This window comes from Boleophthalmus pectinirostris, unplaced genomic scaffold (genome assembly GCF_026225935.1).
Source record: "Boleophthalmus pectinirostris isolate CB_2022bp ecotype Guang Dong unplaced genomic scaffold, ASM2622593v1 HiC_scaffold_2, whole genome shotgun sequence".
NCBI lineage: Eukaryota > Metazoa > Chordata > Actinopteri > Gobiiformes > Gobiidae > Boleophthalmus > Boleophthalmus pectinirostris.
In genome coordinates this window covers 35550290-35577605 of record NW_026571152.1, presented here as the reverse complement: position 1 = coordinate 35577605, position 27316 = coordinate 35550290, and the positions used below count along the sequence as shown (strand labels likewise).

General features: G+C 39.3%; 1 protein-coding gene across 1 annotated transcript in view; it reads right to left on the bottom strand.

Moving 5' to 3' along the window:
* LOC110165906 (neural-cadherin-like) overlaps nt 1-27316 on the bottom strand; it is a 456074-nt gene that overhangs the window by 266943 nt on the left and 161815 nt on the right. The window contains exons 6-7 of the mRNA XM_055155988.1: nt 25193-25442; nt 5430-5572 (exon numbers count right to left, since the gene is read on the bottom strand). Coding sequence (XP_055011963.1) covers nt 5430-5572; nt 25193-25442 — 393 coding nt within the window. The remainder of the gene's footprint in view (nt 1-5429; nt 5573-25192; nt 25443-27316) is intronic.

Here is a 27316-nt window from a genome sequence, read left to right as displayed (position 1 = left end):
AAATAATTACTATATAGATTTACCTTTCAGTATATGAAAGCTGAACTATATTTGGGGAGTCCGTGTTTACAGAGTGTAGATTTTCTTGCGCTACTGGTAGATTTGTGGTTAATTTTTCGCAATATATAAGATTTAAGCTGTAAAAGGTTGAATACATAACTTCTCTGACTCATTACAGATGCAAACTCAAAACTAAAGTGTTTAATTCTGCTGTTTATTTACGGCAGGTCATGTTTTTTTTAAGAATATTGTAGCTTTAGAATAGTTTTTGTGGCTTAAAAGTGCATTGTGTTACTTTTCTAAAGGAGGGTCGGTCAGTAGATTTTCTCCATGGATTTGTTATTGCTTTGTCTGGAATGTTTCACGGTGTGGTATTAAACCTTTCTATCTTCATGGAGACCAAACCTGGCCAAGTTACAGGTCAGGTCTGCGGAGAGGCGACCCCGCTGACAGTCAGAATGCCTGTTTTTTAGGTATTTTTGAGCTATAAAACCAGCTGTAATTGAAAAAAATGTAAGGTAGAGCTGTTTAAAGTCATACTGTGGAACATTCCAGGCAGAGCAATGACTTATCCATAGAAACAAGCAGGTGATGGACCCTCCACAAAAAAGTTACATAGTGCACCTTTAAATCCGGTCTTGACTTATTGTATCAGTGGCATAAATTTGTTTCAGTTTTATCGTGTATCGTCTATATTTTTAATACATGCTTTTATTACAAATTGTGTTGATTACTGCAATGCTCTCCTTTCTGGTCTTCCAAAGAAATCTACAGCTCCATTGCAGCTCCTCCAAAACTCTGCAGCACGACTGCTGACGAGGACCAGGAAGCGAGAGCACATCACCCCGGTACTGAAGTCTCTGCACTGGCTTCCTGTGAGCTTCAGGATAGATTTTAAAGTTCTTTTATTAGTTTATAAAGCTCTTAATGGTCTTAGTCCTATTTATTTATCTGATCTGCTTTTATCATATGAGCCCTCTCGGACTCTCAGGTCCTCAGGTAGTCTTCTTTTAACTGTCCCAAGAGTCCAGACTAAAACTCACGGTGAGGCGTCATTCAGCTTTTATGGCCCCCGTTTGTGGAACAGTCGACCTGAGGATCTGAGGTCCACTGCGAGTGTTCATATTTTTAAAAGTAAACTCAAAACGTATCTTTTTAATTTAGCTTTTAATTGAAACTTTTATCTGTCTTAACTTAAATTATTATTATTATTATATTTATTTATTTATTCTAAATTAAATTATCATTACTGTTTTACTTTGTCTCCATTTTGATTTTTATAATAACCTTTAGGAGTTTTATGTTTTTGTTTTTATGTTTATGTTTAAATGGTTGTATATATGGATGAAACAAAGGGATGGGGTGGGGGAGTTGCTCTTGATTTTAATTATTTCACTTTGTGCTACATTTTAAATGTATGAAAAGTGCTATACAAATAAAGTTTGATTGATTGATTGATATTTATTTCAGCAATTATCACACTTTAAAATGTGTTATCGTAACAGGCCTAGCCATATTGTCGTCTAAAAGCCAATGAATTTCAAACATCCACTAAAATAATATAAAGGTTGGCCTGTCACGAAATATTTTTGGGGGATCGGCACATTTTCTTTGCACTACTGGGACCTCTGTGTTTAATTTGTGGCTATATGATAAGATTTAAGCTGTTAAAGGTTTAATTAATAACTTTTATGACTCATTACAGATGCAAAATAACTACAATAAATTTAGTGATATAAATCTGCTCTTGTGTTATTGTCGGTGGCATAAATTAGTTTCAGTTTTGTCATATATCATCTGTATTTACTTCAACAAGATATCAAACTTCAAATGTTGTTATTATTGTCATCATTCTCGTCTAACAGCCTTAGAATTTTTTGCACCAAACATGCACTGAAATAATCGATTTACTGTTCAAAATATGAAAGCTGAACAATATTTTTTGGGGGTCCACATTTGTCATGTGTACATTTTCTTTGCACTACTGGGAAATTTGTGGCTATATGATAAGATTTAAGCTGTAAAAGGTCTAATTAATAACTTTTATGACTCATTACAGATGCAAAATAACTACAATAAATTTTGTGATATAAATCTGCTCTTGTGTTATTGTCAGCGGCATGAATTAGTTTCAGTTTTGTCTTTTATCGTCTATTTTACTTCAACAAAATGTCACACTTCAAAATTTATTACTATTGTCGTCATATTGTCGTCTAACAGCACCAAACACCAAACATGTTCTAAAATAATCGACTTATTGTTCAATATATGAAAGCTGAATTATATTTTTGGGGGGTCAGCATTTATCATGAGTACATTTTCTTTGTCCTACTGGGAAATTTGTGGCTATATGATAAGATTTAAGCTGTAAAAGGTTTAATTAATAACTTTTATGACTCATTACAGATGCAAAATAACTAGAATAAATCTTGTGGTATAAATCTGCTCTTGTGTTATTGTCAGTGGCATAAATTTGTTTCAATTTTGTCGTATATCATCAATATTTACTTCAACAATATATCAAACTTCAAAATGTGTTATTATTGTCGTCATATTGTCGTCTAAAAGCCTTAAAATTTCTAGCACCAAATAATAAACTTATTGTTCAATATATGAAAGCTGAACAATATTTTTGGGGGGTCAGTATTTATCATGGGAACATTTTCTTTGCACTACTGGGAAATTTGTGTTTATTTTTTGGCTATGTGATAAGATTTAAGCTGTTAAAGGTTTAATTGATATTTTTATGACTCATTACAGATGCAAAATAACTAGAATAAATGTTTGTGATATAAATCTGCTCTTGTGTTATTGTCAGTGGCATAAATTTGTTTCAGTCTTGTCGTATATCATCTATCTTTACTTCAACAAAATATCACACTTCAAAATTTGTTATTGTGACAGGCCTAGCCATATTGTCGCCTTTTCTAGCATTTCTAGCACCAAACATCCAGCGAGGTAATATAAAGGAATATGAAAAGAGGACACAAAGGAAAGAGGAGCAGCAGAGCTCCGCCTGAAGATGGTGAGCTATGATAGAGCAGTTGTTGTGAAATTGAATTGAAAGGGTTGGGTGACAAATGTCACAGCGATTGCCACTGGTCTCGGATCAAAGGGTAAATAAAAAAGATAAACTCTGCAGTCGCCAAAAGCTCCAAAGCCAAGAAGCACGGTAGGCATTCACACCAGCACCTGCTCCTGCCACTGAAAGGGAAAGCCACAGCGGTCACTTCCAAAATAACATTAAAGGTCCTATATTACACTAAATTTACTCCTGTGAGATTTAATCCATGTTGAAATGTTGTTACCTCATGAAAAACAAACCTGGAGTTGTGTTTTATTTCATTCACATGTTGGAGTAACCCTTTATTTTCTGTGTGTCTACATCTCTAAAGCTCAAAATGCCCTGTTCCACCTTGTGATGTCATGTAGTGGTGTTTTCAAGTGAACAGCTACCTTTGACATTTAACCTTTTGCTCAGTAGAGACGAGCAATTCCAGGGCTGAAATCATCCAAAGTGATCAATGTTTCCCAAACTTTAATTCTGGGGACCCATATTTTAAAAATCACAAAACACCAAGTCAACAGACATTATTCATAAATCACAAAATAAAGTTGGATTTGACCATTATTGAATTATTAACGAGGATATTTTATTGTTGACTGAGTGATCGTTTCTCTCTGAACAATTAGTATTACTCAAGTTTTAAACAATGAAAAACAGTAATTGAAACACAATTAAAGGATCCTTCACGAGCTAGGACCACACCAACAACGACATAGTGCGAAGAAGTGTATTGATAATGTACGAGGCGGGGCAGAGATGACTGGGTTGAGACTCTAGGTGGGGGCTCCGTCTCAATCGTCAATTGGCCCAGCCGGGAACAGGACCCTCCTTGTAGGCGTCTTATGACTCAAAGACAAAATAGGGGATGGGATGGTGGGGTCGATTTAGCCGAGGACACACTGGGATGATGGGAAATCGGCTTCTGGGAAATTCGAGGCGTGGTGGAGGTGAGTTGTGGTTCGCTGGTGAGAGGAGAGGGCGGCTGAGGCGTGGTCCTGCTCCTCAATCTCAGCTAATCATATTAACTACATATAAGTCACATATTTGGACATATAAATGTAGCCCATTTCTTTCTCTTTTCAGCATTCAACAAAATAGTCAATAAAATAATAACAAAAAGATTAGAAATTATACAAAACATGTCTTAACATTTCAACATTTCTAATGAGATAGGTGAGCCTGTCTGTGTTTTTGTAGCGTGTTCCAGTCTGGGTTGCATGAGGAGAGCACAGCACGTATATCAGGCGCAGCATTCAGTCTGTTTCTGTGCTTTGGTTTCATTTTTGTGAGCACAGAAAATCCCAATTCACACATATATGTAGTAGTCAAAGGAATAAGCATAGAAATACTTTAAGAACTGAATACTGCAGATGTACATGCAGATCGTGACAAGGTGACCCCCCCAAAAAATCTCTTGTGATTTTAAAGCAGCTCTGCTTGTACAAGTGTCTCCATGGCCGAGCACCAAAGTCCATCTGTGACATGTTAGTGTCATATGAACATCTCACACTCTGAGGAGCTCAGGGACCGGCCTCCTGCTGGTGCCCAGAGTCACGACTAAACAAGGGGAGTCAGAGTTTCAGGTTCATGCAGCTAAAACCTGGAACAGTCTGAACATGTGAGACAGACTCTTCTGTGACGCTGTTTAAATCCAGGCTCAAAACATTTCTGTTTAACTGTGCATATAACTGAAAGGTTTTCATTCCGCACTCTTCTCTCCAATTTATGTCTCTCTTTTTTTTTTTTTTTTACTTTATGATTATTTATGTTTTGATTTGTTTTTATTATGATTTTAATGTATTTCTTATTCTGTAAAGCACTTTGAATTACTTTGTGTACAAATTGTGCTATACAAATAAACTTGCCTTGCCTTGCGATCCAGTTTTTGGGAAAAAATGCTCTAGAGAAGGCGTATGAAGTTTAAAAACACATTGGAGCACTTCCTGTATTACCTACTGACATCACAAGGTGGTCCAGAGTGTTTTCAGTGCTTAAATATGCTGGTTTTGTGTGTTAAAAATGTGTGAATGCAACAAAACACAACTCCAGGTCTGTCTGTGATGAGGAAATGACATTATAATTATAACATAGATCAGAAAACAGTGTAATATGAGCCCCTCTAAAGTTTCTATTTACGACTTTCAATAACAAAAGGACACTGCCTGTTTTGAAATTATGGTTTTTAATACCAACTTCAATATCTGCGCACATTGACATTGAAAGTAGAGGGCGTCCACCGTGTAACATTGAAGCGGCAAAGTATTAGGGGAAATTGAAGTGTTATGTGATGGAAAGCCTGTCAATTACACAGCCTGAAATGTAAAACGTAAATGGGTAGGGCTCAGAAATTAAGAAGTATCACCTTTCTGGCTGTCTATGATGAAATTTCCTTCCTCATTGCCCGCTGTTATGGAGTAGATTATAGCATCGCCATCTGGGTCTTTAGCTAGAACCGTGGCAACCAGCGTGTTGGGACCGGCGTCTTCGGAAACAAAAGTTCGATATCTGCAAAATACAATACAAACAAAGTCAGTGCGGGCGTAACCATGGTGATTAGAGTTACGTAAGTGTGTGTTTTTTCTTGTAAATATTGTATGAGCTAGAGTCTCTGATCTGTGTTTTAATGTTGTTTCCTCGTCACAAACAGACCCGGAGTTGTGTTTTGTTTCATTCACAGGTTTAACACACAGAAAACGCTCTGTTCCACCTTGTGATGTCGCTCCATACGCATTCACTAGAATCATTTGGATGATTTTCACAATTGTCAATCTCTCCTGAACTAAAGGTAAGAGAGAGATGTTAACTTGAAAGCTACCACTTCGTGACATCATAACGTGGAACAGAACATGTTGAACTTTGGAGATGTAAACAGACAGGATTATTCAATGACGTGTGAATGAAACAAAACACAACTCCAGGTCTGTTTTGAGGAAGTATCAACATTATAAAATCCATTATAAAAGTGGCAAAAGGAGAAATTCAATATGTCAACTGGACAAACGTTTATTTAGGTCGAAAATGTTTCGTAGACCATCCAAGCTGCTTCTTCCGTTTTGGTCACAGTGCTGGTGGACACTTCCTTTTATCTGTCTGAAGGGAGGAGCTAACTACACTGAAACTACTCTGAAACTAACAGTCTACTTGTTTATGATTTCTGTTTGTTAGCCAGGCCTGTTGAACTTTCACTGAGTGTGGGGTCCTATTAGCAGAATTATTTACAACTCCATCCTCAAACCTAAATCAAAAAAAGAGAACAATAGAGATAGCCAGGTCAGGCCCAGTGGTGCGAAAGCATAGCCTGATTCATCAGACGGTTTCACTTTGTAGAAACCGTCTGACCTCGCAGTGTTAGGATTCGTTCGCTTGATGGTAAGTGGGTACTTTTTAATTTAACCAGTCACTGCTATTTGGTCGTGACGTCTGTAATGAGCCACTCACGGGGCTAATTGGTATATTAAGCTTTTCCCAAATCCCGTAGGAAGAAGGACAATAACGTTTTTCCCCTTGACAAAATTCACCAAACATTCTCTTTGTTCCGGCTTTAAATCCTCGATCTCGGGAATCGTTGACAAAACAGAATGTATGGCTCTTCACTGATTGGCTGGTGCACAAACTTGCAGGGTTTTTGCGAACCGTCTAGTGTATTCCGATTCCTGATCTAGTTGCTGGAGAGAAATGAAATTGAGGGGAGGCACTAGGTGGCACCAGCCTGGCTAGTGAAAGCACCCACTATGGCCCTAAATGATTCTGCTGATATGACCTCACACGCAGTGAAAGTTCAATAGGCCAAGCTAACTAACAGAAACTGTAAACAAGTAGGTGTGTTAGTTTCAGAGTAGTTTCAGTGTAGTTAGCTCCTCCCTTTAGGCAGATATAAGGAAGTGTCCACCAGCGTCTGACCAGAACTGAAGAAGCAGCTTGGATGAACTGCGAAATTATTCAACCAAATAAATTTTTGTCCAACTGACAAACTGAATTTCTCTTTTTGCTACAGATTCTATCTGGATAAACTGAGGGATTTTACACATGCCTTAAAAATGCATATTGCAACTTTTTATATTGTGACCCACCTGCTTGTTTCTACAGACATGTCACTGCGCAGCCTGGAATGTCCCACAGTATGACATTAAACAGCTCTACTTTACATTTATTTAATTACACAGATGGTTTTATAGCACAAAAATAAACAAAAACAGACAGACAAAAATGTCCATTTCACCAAAAATATTTTTTCTTACTTCCACCGTGGATTGAAAAATGAAAAATTACATATTTACAAAAAAGTAACTGTGCTTAAAAAAAGTCCAAAGCAACAGAAATAAAAAAAAACAAAAACAAAGGATAAACCCACATGCACACGGCTACAAACGACTACACTGGTGGTGAACTCCAGGCTAAACTGCCCCCAATTTATAGCCCCCCCCCCACACAGGAAGTACCTTCCTCTGGGTCAAACAACAACAAACACAGGTGAGCTCTCCTAGCCACTTGACCTGTTTCTAAAGTGTGCTACTTACTTTCTTACATTGGCCTAAGTCCCCTTTAAATTGCAGTGCTCTAAATAAACTAGAAACACTGAAATATGAAAATCAAACAAACAAAATTGTGGCAGGGCTCTATTAAAAACTCAGGCAAGAGCAAAGTTCCAAGTGCAGGTGGTTTATTGTGCCAGTGTCCAAAGTGCAAAAAGATCCCAAAAACAGTGCACAAATATTTACAGTGAGCAAAACTCTCCAAAAGTATTTACAACAAAGAAACTGGGTCGAGTTCTAAGTTAATTGTCCCCTTTAAGATCCTGTACCGCACACCGATGTTACCTGCTCTGTAACAGGGGCAGACTGATTGACAGCCAGAAACGGCTCCCCTTTATACCACCTGACTCCTCCCACTGACCAACATATAAAAATCACTACAGAGACAAACCATTTCTTAAACCTAACTTGTCTATTCTACATTGAGCACGCAGTAATAATCTACATTATGTGTCAAAAATAATACCTTAAAAATGTGTAAGAACTCATATTACATAACGTGCGTCACATGACCAGCACCACGGTGTGAACAGCGCCTATTTCAACTACGAGGAAACAGAGGCTCGGTTTGGCAAAGGCGGACAGGTAGGATCTGGCATGTATGAAATAAAGTATTCTAACGCAATCAAGTGTGCACCCTTGGCGAATTATTAGCGGAGGAAAGAGGGGGAAAGGCGTTAATAGCGAATACGGCATGGATGAATAAAACAGCGGGGAAACAGGGAGGGAACTCGTGTGTGTGGGATGAATCAGCACGTGCGTGTGCGCGTTCACGCCAGCGCAGGCCGCGGTAAGATTTATGGGGAAAACGCCGACTAGAATCATAGACGGACTGGCTCCGTCACAAAAATCCATAAAACAAAAGAGAACTGAAACTGAAACCGAGTCTCCCCTCCACTTGGTCTGACCCAAAACCTCTCCCCAGAGACTGTAAATATGACCGACCAAAGTCACACCGCCTCTTTTGTCTCCAGACCACCACCAGTGGAGTAACAGGTAAACTGGTAAGTTATGGTAACCAAATGAATAGATATAACCAAATAAAGTATGAAGTAACTGGTGTATCTTAACTAAACAAAGACTAAATAAAACAAACCCGGGATAGTAATATTTAACTGTTTAGTTGAATATGGATAAACAGATGTAAAATTAAATTAAATGTTAATAAATAGGGACAAAGGCCCTCTTTGTCACAGAGTGCGGGTTGCCTTTCCACAGATCTGACCTGTAACTCGGTCTGGTTTGGTCTCCACAATGATAGAAAGGTTTAATAACATACTGTGAAACACTCCAGACGAAACAATAACATCTCTATTGAAAAACAGCATTTGATGGACCCTCCACGAAAAAAACACAATGCACCTTTAAAGCTCACGAGAGTCAGCTTTGTGTAATATAGGATCTTTAACCTATAAGCTTAACTGGCCAGAGCACAGACAGATGATAATGTCCAGTGGGATATCGAAGCCATTGAACGAATGGGGTTTCCATGTTCCCAGCCCACTGCAGCTCATTTGATCCAGAGCCTTTTAAAATGTCAACAGTGATTTGCTCGCGCTGGGGCCCTGGCCAGTGGGATGCCCGCGTGAGACACCAGGGGCTGATATACCACTACGGAACAAGGGACATACGGTGGTGGTGATGGACTGCAAGAGTTGGACGACGGAGAGATGAAGAGAAATGGAAAACAAAGATAAAGGACAGAGAGAGTGGCTGATGACAAAAAAGAAGGCAGACAGCGATGAGACAGGTTAAGTGATGTGTGGGAGGTATAAAAGAGGAGGATAGATAGACGGAGAGGAACGCGGGTAGGAAAAGGGGCCGGCGTTCGCTCAAATACTTCCACTTGATTTGTCAGCAGAACTTGTCCTCGTGTGATTTCTGATTGGGTTGTGTTAAAGGTTTCACATTACGCAAAACTGACTCTTGTGAGCTTTAAAGGTGCATTGTGTAACCTTTCTGGATGTAACCGCTTTGTCTGGAATGTTCTATCTTCATGGAGACCAAACCTGACCAAGTTACAGGTCAGATCTGTGGAGAGGCGACCCCGCTCACAGTCAGAATGTCTGTTTTTCGAGGTGTTTTTGAGCTATAAATCCACCTGTAATTGAATAAAAGTAAGGTAGAGCTGTTTAATGTCATACTGTGGAACATTCCAGGTAGAGCAATGACATCTCCATAGAAACGAGCAGGTGACGGACCCCCAACCAAAAAAATTACATAGTGCAACTTTAAGCCATGTTAAAATGTTGTTACCTTATCCAAAACATACACTGAAAAAACGGTCTGAGAGGGGTTGCTCAAATTGCAAAAACAAATTTGACAACAATAACATCACTTTTTTACGTTTCTCTGTCCAGCATGTTTAAATCTTACAAACATCGCTTGATTGTGGCCGATGTGAGACCTGCATGTTTTAATCAGGTTGAGGAAACATGACTTTATTATAATTTCTGGTGAGGCTCCTCCCTCTGGAATTCTCCTCCCAAAACTTTTGGAGGGAAAATTCAAATGTAACAGGACACAGGACAGTTAGACAGGAGCAGAGACACACAGTGTGGAGCAGGAGGATTATGAGAACCTGATCTGGAGGTGAGACTTTTCAAAGATTTTATTATGTGCTTCTCCGGCCTAGAATGATGTCATTGTTAAAACATGTTTGTGGTGTTTTATTTGAAATTAGAGTTAATGTAAGGACAGCTTGAAACAAATTATATTTGACTGTCCATCTACAAGAGTGTGACACTTGTACTAAGATTTGAATGTGTTGCTTCCAGAGTCGTCTACAAACACAGAGTGACGTCCAGAGCTCTGCTGGAGCTGTGGGGAAGTTCATGAATGTTATAGTTGATGTTTCAGAAAAAAGGAAGATGTTTGAGAACCAACAAACCACAAACCACAGATGAACAAAGTAAGTAAACCAACTAAAATTATTTAAAATTTTTCAAAATGAACTTCCTATTGAAACTGTTATCGTACTTGTACAAGGTGATGTGGCATTAGGAGACTTTATACCAGATGCCCTCCCTGTTACTGTGTTTAGAGGAAGAAAAGCAGCACATGGTGAGTTTTGTTTCTGCAGATACACTTCTAATGTTCTTGTTCTTCTGTTCTGGTCCATTATTGTAGTAATAAGTACTTTAAGTGTATTTAAACATGTACAACAGAGTAGATCATCAGAATGTGATCATCATGTGTTATTCATGTGTCCACAGGCAGAGACCAGAGCTTCTTCACTGGAATAAATCTTCACACTGTCCAGCTCCAAACTGTGTGTCTCTGTCCCTGTGCCTCTTTGTGTGTTTGATTCTGTTCAAGACAATACAGAACTGTGGAAAACTAAAGACTGTTTTTGTATTCTTTTACAGAATTAGATCAATTAAATTAAATTATACATACTTATACATTTCATGATAAGGTACCATAAGATAAATATGCATATTCAGCATGATTTGTTCAAATTTCATCAACATGAAAAAGTGATGTTCATGTTCCGAGAAAAATATGTGTAGAGGGGTTCGAAAAAAGTTTCAAAGCCTAAACATAATTTTATTGCGTGCAACCGCTGTCCATAACTTTTTTACGCAAATCCAGCAACTTTTTTTTTTCAGTGTATCTGGAGTTGTGTTTTGTTTCATTCACACAATTTTATTATTACAAAATATTCTGTTCCACATTGTGATGTCATGACGTGGTAGTTTTCAAGTTAGCAGCTACCGTTTGCCTTTTGTTTAGTAGAGATTGGAAATTTCAGGGCTGAAATTATCCAGATTAATCGAGTGAAGGAGTATGGAGTTTAAAACACAGTGAAGCACTTCCTATATCAACACATGACATCACAAGGTGGAACCAAGTATTTTTCAGTTTGAGAGAACGTAAATATGCATGAGACAAAACACAAATCCGGGTCTGTTTGTGATGAGGAAACAACATTATAACATCAGAAATAGCGTAATATAGGCCCTTTAATGATACTGTACTTAAAAAATTGTATATAAAATTATATTGGTTTATTTATTTTATTATGAATTATATATTATTTATAGGGATGTAACAATAGGGGTGTACAAAAACACTGAAATATATCGTATCGTTTAATGTGAGGATACAGTATCGATATCGTGGGCTGCTGTATCGATATATCACCAAGAGTATTTTTTGGTATATTTTACTCAATTATTTTGTTACAAACAACAATTTTCTTCATTATTTGTCTCCAAAACCAAAATGAAAAAAACAGATAACATTTTGTTTTTTTCATTTTTTTCCCAAATTTTGTGTTTAAATAAAAAATGGAAAAAATGGTTAACGACCCTTTTCGCGTTTCTGTGACTTAAACTGCGATGCCGGACTGAACCAGGACCGTTTTCAGTCCTGGTCTGGTCCCAGGCTCAGTCCTGGTCTCAATTGTGGTTTGGTCCCGGTCTCAGTCCCGGTCTGGTCCTGGTCTCAGTCTCGGTCTCAGTCCTTGTCCTGTTCCCGGCCTCAGTTCTGGTCTTGTCCCGGTCTAAGTCCTCGTCTCAGTCCCGGACCTGTTTTAGTCCTGGTTCAGTCCTGGTAAATGGGAAACAGTCATTTTTTAAAAATGTATTTATTTAAACAAACACACACACAAAACCGTTATTGTTATAGTTTTTTTTTGTTTTTTTTTGGTTTTGGAGACAAATGAAGAAAATTTTAGTTTTTTTCGTTTTCTTATTTTTGGTTTTATATTGGAAAAACAAATGAACAAATGACACATGGATTGATATTGTACTGAGAGATTTGAATATCGTTACGTCCTTAATTATTCATCTTGATTTTCCTCTGTGGCAATATGTCGTACTTCAAAATCTGTTCCGGTGACAGGTCTAGTCAGCAGAACTTCTTCTCGATGTGATTCCAGACTGAATTGTGTTAATGTGCGAGCGTCTGTGTGTAGCGGGAGGTACGAGGGGCCCGGAGGGAGGGGGCCAGTGTCTGTGCAGAGAAGTCAGAGGTGATTGATGGTTTTCAGAGGAATGCTGATGGGTGATTCATCTCGGCTAGCTGCTGCAATCTCCGTGGCAACATGAGTGACCTGTAATCTGTCACCCGGCGCAGAGGCCACTTCAACACAGCTCCGCGGGACGAGACGTATATACTCCCCAGGCTTTTCCTCCTCGGGCATCTCTCCCCGCGTCGCAATGAACTGTGAAGTTATACTCAAGTCTGTGTCTGCGTGCTGTCCTGAAGCGTGATCATTTGCATTTCACTGGGAAGTCGAATCTCTTTTTTTCTTTCTTTTTTCACCCGGGTATAACTTGTTGAAATGTGAGGAGATGTCACGAAAGTCTCCCTGTTACCTCCACGTGCGCCAGTGTCTCAATTAGTCTCGCTAAATCACAAAAAAAAGACAAAAGCCAGCCCAATTTACAGCTACTCTTCTCCTCACACGCCGACGTTACGCTTTCTCGCGTGTCTAACCTAAACCTCAGTATAACATGACTGTAAACGCAACAAGAAATAAGTCACGAGAAATAAGTCCGCATTTCTAAGTAGCTGTGTGCTGGTCTGGAAACTGTATTCGTCCAGATGCCGACAGTGTGGCTGCTTTATCTGCATGTCTGACTGTCTGTCTCCCCTTTTGTCTGGCCACTTAGACTCAGACTTAGACAAACTTTATTGATCCGTAAGAGAAATTATTTGGATACAGCAGCTCACATCACAACGTATTATAATCACAAATAACAAATATATAAGGCTGGTGTCAAATAAGGACAAGTAAAAGAAAAATGTAGAAATATTGTGATAAAAATATATCTTTAAGTGCTCTTGTGCACTTTGTAGCTTTGAACAGTATCCAGCAGAGGACCAATTCAATGTCCTTCTACAGAAAGAACATTAGAATAAGTCTGGACTGATTATAGGCTGCAGGTCGCCATAGCCTTTCACAAAGATCATTCATAATAATACATTTTCTAACATGGGCAGCTGCCACAATTTTTAAAAATGACATATAGTGCTTGAGTTCGCTTTACAGTTATAACCTGTGACACCCGTGGATCATTTTGATAATTAAGTTAGTCATATTCATCTAAAACAATCTAATAAATCGTGTTACAAAACTGTGGTGAGCAATGGGAGCTGATGGTTGCCGTAAATGTCATCACAACAAAAAGCTGTGAAGTTGTCAGCGCCTCCGATGGATATCTGCAGATCACACAAGCAAATAGCGGATTTGAAAATTGAATATAGAAATATAGTAATACAAATATATCTCAGCTCTATTGGTGGTTTTCAGATTCTAGAAAGTGATGGCGTCATACTTCCAATATAAATTCCAAAATAAATGCACCAATGCTGAACCTGATCATTTCTATTTGTGACTAGACCCAAGAACTCACTGTATTATGACAAAAATCTGCATTCCAACGTTTTTTTGTTTTTTTTTAGCTGACCGCCATCTGTATTTAAAGTGCATTGTGTACATTTTTGGTTGGGGGTCTATCACCTGCTTGTTTTTATGGATTGGATTGATTTGATTTCCATAAAGATAAGCACTGGGTATCATTAAGAAGTTGCCGATACGATACATAACTCGGCACATAGGCCACGATACGCATCTCGATACAGTGCGCTTTCAGTTTGATACGATATATTTCAAACTGATTTGATACGGTTCAATACAAAATCATTTCTAAATCGTGGCTTTGTTACAGTCGTCCCTCATTTATCGCAGGTGTTACTTTCTAAAAAAAATGCTCAATGGGAGCTGACGTCGCCGTAAATGTCATCACAACAAAAAACTGTGAAGTTGTCAGCACCTCCGATGGATATCTGCAGATCAAACTAGCAAGTAGCGGATTTGAAAATGGAAATACAAATATATCTTACAAATATATCTCAGAGTATGTCATAATACCAGATGGGGCGCAAGAGATATTTTTTTTTTTTTTTTTTTTTTACAATTGATTACATTGTATTTTGCGGTGAAATATTCTAAAACAGACATGTCAAAACTCAGGCCCAGGGTCCAAATTTGGCCCGCGATATAATTACATTTGGCCCGCGAGATCATATCAAATATGCATGGCTAGATAGACTATAGAGACATAATTTATTTAAAATATTGTTATTATTTTATATTTTGCTTGTTCTGGATTCAGTGTTTAAACAAAACTATTATTAAACATTTATTTGAATAAGAAAAGGTTTAACATTACATATCTCGAAAGAACAGAAAACATGCAGATGTTGTTGAAATTTTTCAATATATATTTAGTTTGGCCCACGACTTAGTACCAGTTTTTAATTTTGGCCTTTGTGAATTTGAGTTTGACACCCCTGTTCTAAAATGTAAATGCACACATGTTCAACGTGATCATTTCTATTAATGACTAGACCCAAGATCTCGCTGTTTTACGACAAAAATCTGTTCTACTTTACATTTAACGTTTGACAGCTCAAAAATATCTAGAAAATCAGGCATTCTGACTGTGAGCGAGGTCGCCTCTCCGCTGATCTGACCTGTAACTTGGTCTGATTTGATCTCCATGATGATTAGGGCTGGGTATCATTAAGAAGTTGCCGATATGATACATACGTCGGTACACAGGCCATGATACGATACGCATCTCGATACACTGAGCTTTCGGTTTGATATGATACATTTCAAACTGATTTGATATGGTTCAATAAAAATAAAGGCTAAATCGTGGCTGTGTGATACTAAAACTCTTTGTTACAGTGATCCCTCGTTTATCTCGGTGTTACGTTCTAAAAATAACCCGCAACAGGCGAAATCCGCGAAATAGCCAGCTTTATTTTTTTGACAATTATTACATCTGGGGACAGGACAGTTACAGCCATATTTTCATCCTTCTTAAAACTCATTGCTGCTGTCGTCCTTATGTTATTTTCCTCCTTCTTTATGTAACAAACCAAAGATTAATTTATTCTGTAATGGCACTCTACAGCCGCATAAGATCTTCCTCTGCCTTCTGGGTGCGTCCGCAGGAGTCTTTGTCGGTGCAGAACGTTTCGTCGACATTGTGGGTTTTGTCGGGGAGAAAACTTGCAAACATACAGCACTTCAGAATCACACTGCTAGACATCGAACATTTATGTAAATTCGGTGAGCTAAACAGATTCTATACTGTATAGGAGACACGGTACGGAGGAGATTGATTGACAATGGTCTACAATCCCTTAGCCAATCAGGACGCAGGGGGAGGAATGTTCATGCACTGTTAAAAAAATAAAAAAAAAAAGCACACAAAAAAATCTCCGAAATAGCAAAGCCATGAAAGGTGAACCGTGTTATAGTGAGGGACGACTGTAAAGCATTTCTCAAAAGTGAATATGAAACACGCCCATTTTCATCATCAGAACAGTGAATATGACAAATGTGTCGCATAAACGAGTTTCCTTCCAGTAAAGAAGCAATGAAACTGTAGCGCTGTAACAAAATAATTTAGTAAAACATACCAAAAAGTACTCTTGGCGATATATCGATAAAGCAGCCCATGATATCAATACTGTATCATCACTTTAAATGACATGATATATTGATATTTTGATATTTTTGCACACCTCTAATGAATATAGAAAGATTGACACTCCAGACAAAGCAAAAACATGTCCACGGGGAAAAGCACTTGACAAACGCTCCACCACAAAAGTTACACAACGCACCTTTAAATAACATAGTCCTATAGAACGTTATGATGCCATCTAAAACCCAGCGCCTCTTTTATTTCAGTATCCTTCCCTCACGTGTCCCGCGTCCGTGTTTTCTTTGCCGGTTTACCATTTGTCTCACCACATCTGCACCTCTGTCCGCTGGTTTGTTTAGCTCTTTGTCTAGCCACCCACCGAGACTGACACCTGACAGCCCTCCCAGAGCAAGCGGCACCGAGAGGTCTTGCAACGCTTTTCTGTGAAGGTCAGTAGAACTTGACTGACAGGACAAGCCTCTAACTCATTTTGGAGAATAAATGCAGTGGAGCCATTGTGACAGTTCTTGCCCACCCGCTCACGTAGGCACTGCCAGGACACACTGGATTGCCTCCGTATGTCATTTCACTGCATACCTCAACAAAGAAAGACCAAAATAAACCCAGAGGAAGCCTGTGAATGTTTATTACACTGTTCTAACTAAAGCTTTCAGAATATGCTTGCGAAGTAGCGGTGTCACCATATTACCGCTGGTGTGAAGTCTTTAACAAATGTTTTGATTCCAGATGGCTGTGATTAAACCTCCAAATGAACACTGTGTTTTTTTCTCAACCACAGAGCTTTTACTAGAGCAGTGTTGACGCAAGCTGGCCTCTATTCCTGGCAGGACTGGCAGCATCTGATACTGTAGTGATGAATGGCCCCGAGGAATCCAGGTCTACCATGTGATGTAACTGTACCTATATATATGACGCAAGGCCCTTCTACGCTTAGATGGCATAAAATAGTGGCAAACTTTGATCCACTTTCACGATGAGGACATCTAGTTTCACTCGCAGTAGTTTCAACGTTAAAGGGTCCATGTTATGCTATTTTCTGATCTATGTTATAATGTTTCCTTATCACAAACGTACCGTATTCTCCGGACTATTGAGCACACCTGAATTGAAACAAAATTGTAACAATTTGTTTTTAAATTGTACATATATAGGCTGCACCTGAACATATGCATGTGTCCACATCTTTAAGAATGTTATCAAGGTCCATTTGCTTTCATCGCCTCAAAGCTTTTGTTGTCCTTTTGTATCGAGTCAGTTCATTGCTACCGTCGCCAAAATCTCACCATCAGCTCACTGATGCCCGAGTTCACGTGCAGCAGCTCTGTTTCCGTCTTCCACAGCCACATCAACTGCCTTTAACTTAAAAGCTGCATCATCTACATTTCTTCGTGTGTTTTCGATGATTAAGGTGTGTGTATGAAGTGCAAAATAACAGTTCAAAACACAATCAAACTAGTATCTTCCTCATTGCATCATCCCCCGTCTCTCCCCGTGCTCTACTGCGCATGTCTCCTGCAGAAAGAGTCTCTGTCCTGTCTGTATCATGTCAGAGTCTCATACGACTCTCGGACTCGGGGCTAGTTCTATCAATCAGGTATGAGTGGATGTCCGGCTACTGAAGTTGGAGACGTTTCTTCTCGTCATTTACACAAATGGGTAAGACATATCCCCCTCACTAATTGTTAATTTAGCATCATAACTTATTTTATCACACGGTGATAAACTATTTGAGTGCACTGACAATATCACAAGCTTGTGTAGCAACTTCATGTTAACCCTAGATACATGTGTTAACCGCACAGACAGCGACATTTTCTGTACTCAGGCTGCGTGTATTCACTGTGTTGCCAAACCATAAACCATATATATGAATGGACAATGTGCCAAACAAAGACTCCGTCCATATATTTGCTGCATTGTTTTATTCGCCACAGGGTTCAAAGTGTGTGAAAAAAAGGGGTGGCTTATAGTCTAGAATTTACAGTATATGGAGTTGTTTTTTGTTTTGTTTGGTTAACACATGTTTAACCCACAAATCCTGCATATTTACATTCTTTTCTCAAGATGAAAACTGTGTTCCACCTTGTGATGTCATGTGGTGATACAGAAAGTGCTCCATTGTGTTTTTAAATTAGAAACTTTTGGATGATTTTCTACTGAACAAAAGGTAAAAGTTCCTACTTCTTTTGAGCACCGGGTCACAAATATGTTCACGTACATATTACAATTTTTGCTACTGTTTTTGAATTTTGTTGTACCTGGCTCAAACAAATAAATAAATGAATGAATGAATGAATGAAAAAGGTAAAATGTAGTTGATAACTTGAAAACTACAGCTTCATGACATCACAAGGGCACCGTATTACAAAACCGTGGTGCCTAATGGGAGCTGACACCTCCACAACAAAGAGCTGTGAAGTTGTGGGCACATCTTATGGTTATGTGCACCTCACACTAAAATGGAATATAGAAATATAGTAATACAAACATATCTCAGAGTGTGTCATACTGCCAGATGGGGGCGCAAGAGACGGTTTTTACAATTGATAACATTTTACTTTGAGATGAAATATACAAAACGCAACCGCACGAATGCTCAACCTGATCATTTCTATTAGTGACTAGACCCAAGAACTCACTGTATGGCGACAAAAATCTGCATTCCAGCTTTATGAATTTCAGGTGACCCACATTTGCATTTAAAGTTTAACATTTTGGTTTGGGGGTCCATCACCTGCTTGTTTTTTACAGATATAATGACATATCTGCCCGGAATGTCCCACAGTATGACATTAAACATTTCTACTTTACATTTAACGTTTTACAGCTCAAAAATATCTATTAGAACAGGCAGTCTGACTATAAGCGGGGTCGCCTCTCCACAGATCTGACCTGTAACGTGGTCTGGTTTGATCTCAGAGCATTTTGGAGATGTAAACAGACTAATAATAAAGGGTTACTCAAATGTGTGAATGAAACAAAACACAACTCTAGTTATGTTTCTGAGGACATAAGAACATTATGACATGACTCAAAGCTCACGAGAGTCAGTTTTGTGTAATACAGGACCTTTAAAGACAGAAAAAAAAAAAAAAAACACCGGAATGGACCAGTTGAATTTTCCCACTGCTGGTGTTTTTGTAATCCTTTTTAGTCTGAATATAGAATTTAATTTCTTAAATGGATTCCTTCTCCCAACTAAATCCTGGTTGCAAAGCTAATTTAAACCGTTTTCGAGGATTTCAGAACATATGAACAGACCCGCAAGCTCATAACACTTGCATATTCTTTTGATGTACTTATTTCCTCTGTGTCTTGCTTTACCCACATCTTCATTTGGACGATTTCAGCCCTGGAATTGCCTATTTCTACTGAACAAAAAGTAAAAGGTACAGTTGATGTTAAAAAAAACTTCCACTTCATGACATCACAAGGAGCAACACTGCATTTTGAGCTTGGGAGATGTAGACAAACTGGGTAACTCAAACATGTGTGAATAAAATAAAACGCAACTCCAGGTCTGTTTTTGAAGAGGTAACAACATTATAACATGGCTTAAAGGTGCATTGCGTAACTTTTCTGGTGTCCGTCAAATGCTTTTCTCCATATTATTTTGTCTGAAATGTTTCACAGTAGGGCATTAAACCTTTCTATCTTCATGGACACCAAACCAGACTAAGTTACAGGCCAGATCTGTGGAGAGGCGGCCCCGCTCATAATCAGAATGCCCGTTTTTGTAGGTATTTTTGAGCTCTAAAACCACCTGTAATTGAATAAATGTAGAGTAGAGCTGTTTAAAGTCATACTGTGGAACATTCTAGACAGAGCAATGACACATCCATATAAAAACAAGCAGATGACGGACCTATAACCAAAATGTTGCAATCACAGAGCACCTTTAAAGCTCACAAGAGTCCATTTTGTGTTATAAAAGTCCATCGCAAAAAATTTGAATATCATGAAAAAGTTCTATATTTTTTCACTCATTTCAGAAAGTCAGACTCATATATTATACAGACACATGACACATAGAGTAAAATATGTCAAGAGTTTTTATAATGTGTCATGAGTCTGTATAATATATGAGCCTGACTTTCTGAAAGGAGTGAAAAAAAATTGAACTTTTACATGATATTTTAATTTTTTTTTGCAGTGGACTAGTAATACAAAAGTACAAAATGGACTCTTCTGAGGTACACAGAACATTCATTAAGGTAATATTTTGATTGGAAGTTCGTCATCTGCTTGTTTCTATGGAGATATATCATTCCTCTGCCTGGAATGTTCCACAGTATGACATTAAACAGCTCTACTTTACACTTTACAGGTGGTTTTATAGCTCAAAAATACCTAGAAAACCATACACTCTGACTGACTTTTTCATGATATTCAAATTTTTTGCAATGTACTAGTAAAGTACCTTAAAAGTACGAGCATTGGGATAAGGAGGATCACTCGACTATTTCATTTCATTTGGTAAAAATGTGTTATGATTTTCCAAAAGCCCGGGTGATGTTTTTGACGTTATCACAATTCTGGTTCACTTTGCAGCTTTCAACGGTTTCAAACGGAGAGGCCCATTTCAGCGTCCTTCCACAGAGATAAATTTAGAATGAGTCTGGAGTGATTATAGGCTGCAGAACGACACGGCCTTTAACAAAGATCACTGATAATAATGCCGTTTCTCACATGAGCAGTTGGGGGCATTTTAAAGAAGACATATAGTGCTCGAGTCCACTATATAATTATAATCCATGACAACCGTGGATCATTTTGTGGTAATTTGCAAGTTATATTTATCTAAAATGAGTCCACCGAGTTCTACATTGTAAGACTGTGGTGCCCAGTGGGAGCTGACGTCGCTGTAAATGTCATCACAACAAATAACTGTGAAGTTGTTGGCTTCTCCTATGGATAGCTGCACATTACACTAGCAAGAAGCAGATATTTAAAATTTTATTTTCATTTGTACCAAAATGACGGAGCCAGGCTGGTGCCACTTAGGCTATGTTCAGACTGCAGCCTGAAGTGACCCAAAACCGATTTTTTTGGCCCCTATGTGACTTGTATCTGATCTTTTAATGACGACACAGATCCAATTTTTTCAAATGCGACCCAGGCCACTTCAATATGCGCTCTTAAAACCGATACATATCTGATCTTTTGACATGTGACTTCAATCTGAACGGCCAAAGCGCATTCATCTGACCTACACGTTATCAACAAGCCACAAATGTCACTATTCTGCACTGAAGTAGGCGAAAATTGTTAATGAACTCCGTGTCACTGAAGCGAAGCACATCACCACTCACCGCTCTTGGCTACGTCTGCGCATCCACACGTTCCTTTCAACAGACGTTACTGTCGCTGTCCCACAAACGCCACGGCCAAAAACCTCGTCCTTCTCCTTCTCAATCTCCTCCTTAAAACAAGTAAGTTGTTCATGTTTTGGCTCCGGTACGAGAGAAACTTTAAAATCTCCAGGTGCTCAATTCTCGCCTCCATGTTTGGACAACTTCAGTAAACACGGTTGACGTCGTCGTGTCTCCAGTGCACATGCGGGACACTTTTGGGCCATTTAATGTTCACACTGGAGATCACATACAAGTCGCATTTAATTGGAAATGTAAACGACCTCGCAAAAACATCGGACTTCACAAAAAAATCCAAATTGAGCGTTAAGCCCTGCAGTCTACCAGCGATTAAGTCAGAAATCGGAATAAACTAGACGATGCGAGTTCGGGCACCAGCCAATCAGAGAAGTGTCATATATTCCGTGTTGTCAATGATTTCTGAGATCGGGGATTTAAAGCCAGAACAAAGAGAATGTTTGGTGAATTTTAATCAAGGGGAAAGACATTATTGACCTTCTTCCTACAGGATTTGGGAAAAGATTAATATCCCAGTTAGCCCTGTTAGCGGCGCATTACATACGTCATGACCAAATAGCAGAGATTGGTAAAATAAAAAAGTACCCGCCTACCGTCAAGCGAACAAATTCTAACACTGCGAGGTCAGACTAAAAATTACTATGCAACACTGCGGAAACCTACGTGCAATGCTTGCGATCTCGCACTGCCCAGACGTTCAGCATGCACATCAAATTCTTTGCAGCACATAAAATAAATTCTAACCTGAACTGATAAACACAGCGCTGGTTTGACGCATGGAACGGCTAATCTGATAGATTCAGGTTCAGGGACAAGCCAACTACAAACAGATACATTTCGACCGCATTTTGCTTGCTTTTTTTTTTCAGTACGACCGTAGTTGTAGTGCACATCGCCGCTGGCTAGAACTGCAGGTCCGACGAGCCGACGGGAGCGCTGCCCACACACACTCGGCGGGGGGGAAGAACACATGAAGAGGAGACAGGTAGAGCTAAGGCTGTGCAATTAATCGAATTTTGATCGAGATTTCAATTTGTGTGTCAAACGATCTCTTTGTTTAAAGCTTAACTAAAGTTTATTTGGGGATATTTTTACATGAATAAGTATATTTATTTTACTTTTTAAATATAGAGATTGTAGAACAGCTGGATATATAGTTTATTTTGGACACATTTATGTTTTTCTATGTCTTATTTCATTTTCAAAGTATATTATTTTCATTTTATGTTTTATACATTGCAAAACTGCTCAAAGGTACAGATTTGTAGCCTGTATTTTCAATTTAAACATTTTGCATAAATTATCAATAACAAAAGTGCTGAATAAATGCATCGTGTAACTAAAAAATAATAATAGTGATTTCAATATTGACCAAAATAACCGTGATAATAATTTTTTTCCATAATTGAGTCCCAGGTAGAGCCATAATGTAATCCTCGCCTCTTTGCTTTGTTTCTGTCCAGGCCATAGTTTTTAGTTTTTTATTTTTTGAGCCAAAAAGACCGGACTTTCTTGAAATGTGAAGCTTCTCCCCTTAGTGTTTTACCACCGAGCCAGAGCCACTCACACAAAATGGCTTAAATAGGCTAATGATTAATACAGCAAGATATAAAGTGATAATAATTTAGAGTTATTTTGGAGATCATTATTGTGGGAACGATGATCCATCTTCCTATAGGTCCTACAATCCATTAAAAAATCTCTCTTCGTGTGATTTTACATGTTTATACACTGTAGTTTAGTTTTATTTATGAAGCTATTATTCAAAAATATTGTAATGTTCAATGTTTCACTGAGCACAGCAGGACCCTCGCACTGAAATACAACATATACAAAACACATGAACAACAACATTTGTGTCTTTGTTATTCTAAGTGAAAAATCTGTGGAAATGGAAATAACTGCAGTCATTTGATTGATAAGATATGTAACTTGCGATGATCTCAGATGTGATGCTGGTGTGCCACAGTGTGCATGTCGGATGTTGCTCACGGGGGTCCAAGGAATGCTCGGGGAGTTGGTGTGTTTGTTCAGACACATGAAAAATTAGGGGGAACATTGCCTACGTGTATCACAGATGGGGGTGAAAACAGGGGTTGATCAGCAATATGGCGTTTTGATAAGTGATTAAAGATTACTGAAACACGCACAAATCACTCCAAATGCAACTTCAAGTGAGGAAATGATGAGGAGAAACAACTATAACATGGTTGCAGAATAGGTCTGTTTTAAAGGTGCACTGTGTAACTTTCAGGAGGTGGGTCTGCTACTTGTTTGCCTTCATCGAAATGAGTAATTATTAATTAATAGCAAAGGAGAAACTCAATTTGTCAACAAGACAAAGTTTATTTTGGTCGAATGTTTCACAGCTCAACCAAGCTGCTTCAGTTCTGGTCAGACGCTGGTGGGCACTGCCTTTTATCTGTCTGAAGGGAGGAGCTAACTACACTGAAACTACTCCGAAACTAACACACCTACTTGTTTACTGTTTCTGTTATTTAGTTAGGCCTATTCAGCTGCACTGAGGGTGGGGTCTTATCAGCTGAATCATTCATAGCCATAATGGAGCTTTCACACCACTGGGCTTGACCTGGCTACACCTTTTCTCTTTGTTTTGATTTAGGTTTGAGGATGGAGTTGTAAATAGGAGACAGATGGTGTCTGAGTCTCCCATTTCTCTTTAGAGAAGGATTCTCTTTCTTAACAAAAATAGCCTTTTTAACTCCCCTCTCAAACCAATTCTTTTCTCTGGCTCAGATCTGTACCTCACTGTCCTCAAAGGAGTGGGCTGTGTGTGTTTTAGGTGGAGATGGACAGCAGACTGAGGTCCACTGCTGCTCTCATCTGTGTTGGTACATCCTCTTGTGTGAAGTGGATTCTACCTGGATGACTGAGGGATTTTTCACACATATTAATTAATAGTTTTGGTTGGGGTTCCGTCACCTGCTTGTTTCAAAGGATTTATCATTGCTCTGCCTGGAATATTCCACAGTATTGCATTAAACTTATCCATCTTGCATTTATACAGTTACAGGTGATTTTATTTCTCCAAAGTACTTGAGCTATAATTTGATTTGCTGGCATCACACTATGAGTGTGTTTACATGCACATCAGTATCACAGTTATGATCAGGTTTTTTACATATCCTGGTGCATGTATATGCAGTATTCCGATTTCAGTATCCTGCATACGGCAGTATTCTGTAGCTGGTATATTCCGATAGTACCCGGGATACTGTGGCATGTATACGTAGTATTCCGAATACTGTCATAACCAGGATACTGATGTACATGTATATTCACTCTATGAAACTTTACGGTTGGGGGTCCGCCGTTGTTTCCATGGATATATCATTGCTCTGCCTGGAATGTTCCACAGTATGACATTAAACAGCTCTACCTTACATTTATTCAATTACAGGTGGGTTTTATAGCTCAAAAATACCTAGAAAAACAGGCATTCTGACTGTGAGCAGGGTCCCCTATCCACAGACCTGACCTGTAATTTGATTTGGTTTGGTCTCCTTGAAGATAGAACGGTTTATGCCATACTTTGAAATATTCCAGACAAAAACAATAACATTTCCACTGAGAAAAGCATTTGATGGACCCTCAACCAGCAATGTTACACCATGCAGCTTTAAAGTACGCAACTCTTTCTATGAAATCTAACAGCACTGACCAGTTTTAATGTGACAGTTATGAATTATGAATGCGGCTGCTCACACTGGCTGGGAGAACTCCGGAGCTTCGTCGTTGACATTGGCCATCCGCACTCGGACGGTGGCAGTTCCAGAATGCGGCTCGTCTCCGCTGTCCACCGCCATCACCACGAACTCGTACAGATGGTTGGGCCTCTCGTAGTCCAGTCTCCCCGCGGGAAAGACCGTCCCGTGGGGAGAGATGCTGAAGTCGGGGCTGAGCGTGTAGTAGGTCAGCTCCGCGTTTAACCCAGAGTCGCAATCCGTGGCCAGAACTGCCAAGAGAAGAGACCAGCGCCATCAATTAGCACTTAATCAAAACGAGCTGAGGAGATGGCAGCAACTGATGAATCTGTTGACATCTGCGTGGATCATTATCTCTTCATGGCCCTACTAAACATGCCATAGATCATACGCTTTGACAGACACAATTACACGCACGCAAAACTCCATGGTGCCCTCAAAAATGATCACGTTCTTTTGGTAAAAGGAGCTTAAAGGGCCCATATTACGCAAAATGTTAATGTATGTTTGTAATTTCCTCATAAAAAAAAAAAGAAACATACCTGGACTTGGGTTTTGATTTGTTTCATTCACACATTGTAACAGACAGACTTTGCATATTTAGGCTGAGTTCTTCTCTCAAACAGAAATCACAATTCCACCTTGTGATGTCATGTGGTAAAACAGGAAGTGCTCCATTGTGTTTTTAAACTAGAATCTTTTGAGCAACAAAATGAGTTGGAACCCGGACAGTTCTTCATGTTGGAGGACTTGTGGAGATAAATTTAAAAAAGAGATAATTTAACAAAGGCTCAAATTAGGTAAATCATGAACAAAAGACTCAAATCAAACTGAACAGAACAAAACAAACGCAACCAGACAAAGAACAGGGGTGTTTAAATTAACTAAAACTATTAACTTAATCAAAGTGATAATAAAGTGAAATTAAAGCAAACTAAAACTGAATAAATAGTGCTCCTCCTCAAAAAGAACAAGTCTAAGTAAAGAATTCAGACTTATATTAACTAAAATGTGTGCACCCAAATTAGAATATAAGTCTAAATAAAGGAATTAAATTATGTGTGATGTAATTAACTTGATGTAAATGAAATGAAATGAAATAATACTGACACTGTGGAGCGGTGGCAGATCTATCCACCACACACATTAGATCAACAACTGGACAAATATCTGGCTTTACTATTACTCAAAATGTGATGAGACTATACATGAGGGATACACCTGATTTACCTGGCAATGTTACATATTTATTCAAAATCCTTTGTGCCTGTGCAAATGGGCAATTACCCGTAAATGACTTCAACCAGATCCACCATGTTTAAAAATAATTGTAGAAATGCCTGACACACATGCTAAGGCTTCAAGCTGATGTTTATTATGCAAGATGGGCTAAATCAGTGGTCCCCAACTGGTTTTATATCAGACAATATTTCGCAGACTGGAGGGAGTTGGGGTGGGGGGACTGCGTATGGGAGGAAGGTTAAGTCCTGGCTAAATCCTGTTTTAGACCTGATTTTAGACCTGTTTTTAGACCTGGTTTAGGCCTGGTTTAGACCTGGTTTAGACTGGGACGGTCCGCGTGATGTACGGGACGAGGGACAGTCCGCACGATGTATGGGAGGAGGGACGGTCAATGTGGATTTCGGGACAGGGGAAGGTCCGCGCGTCGTACAGGAGGGGGAGGACGGTTGGCGCGACGTACAGAATGGGGGGAGGCCAGTCCACGTGACGTGCAGGAGGGGGGGACGGTCCGCGCGGTGAACGGGAGGAGGGACAGTCCGCACGACGAACAGGAGAGGGGACGGTCCATGTGACGTACAGGAGGGAGGGACGGTCCACGGTCCACGTGGATTTCGGGGGGAGGGGGGGGGGGGGGGGGTGGTCCGTGCGACATACAGGAGGGAGGGAGGGTCTGCATGGCTTTTGAGACAGGGGAAGGTCCACGCGACGTGCAGGAGGCGTGACGGTCCGTGTGGTGTGCAGTCTGGGTGGTGTAGGGGAGGGGGAAGGTCCGCGTGACGTAAGGGATGGGGGACGGTCCACGTGGTGTAGGGAAGGGGGGGTACGGTCGGACAGTCCACAAATTGTATGGGGGGGGGTTTGCACTTTCGCGGCTTGGTACCAA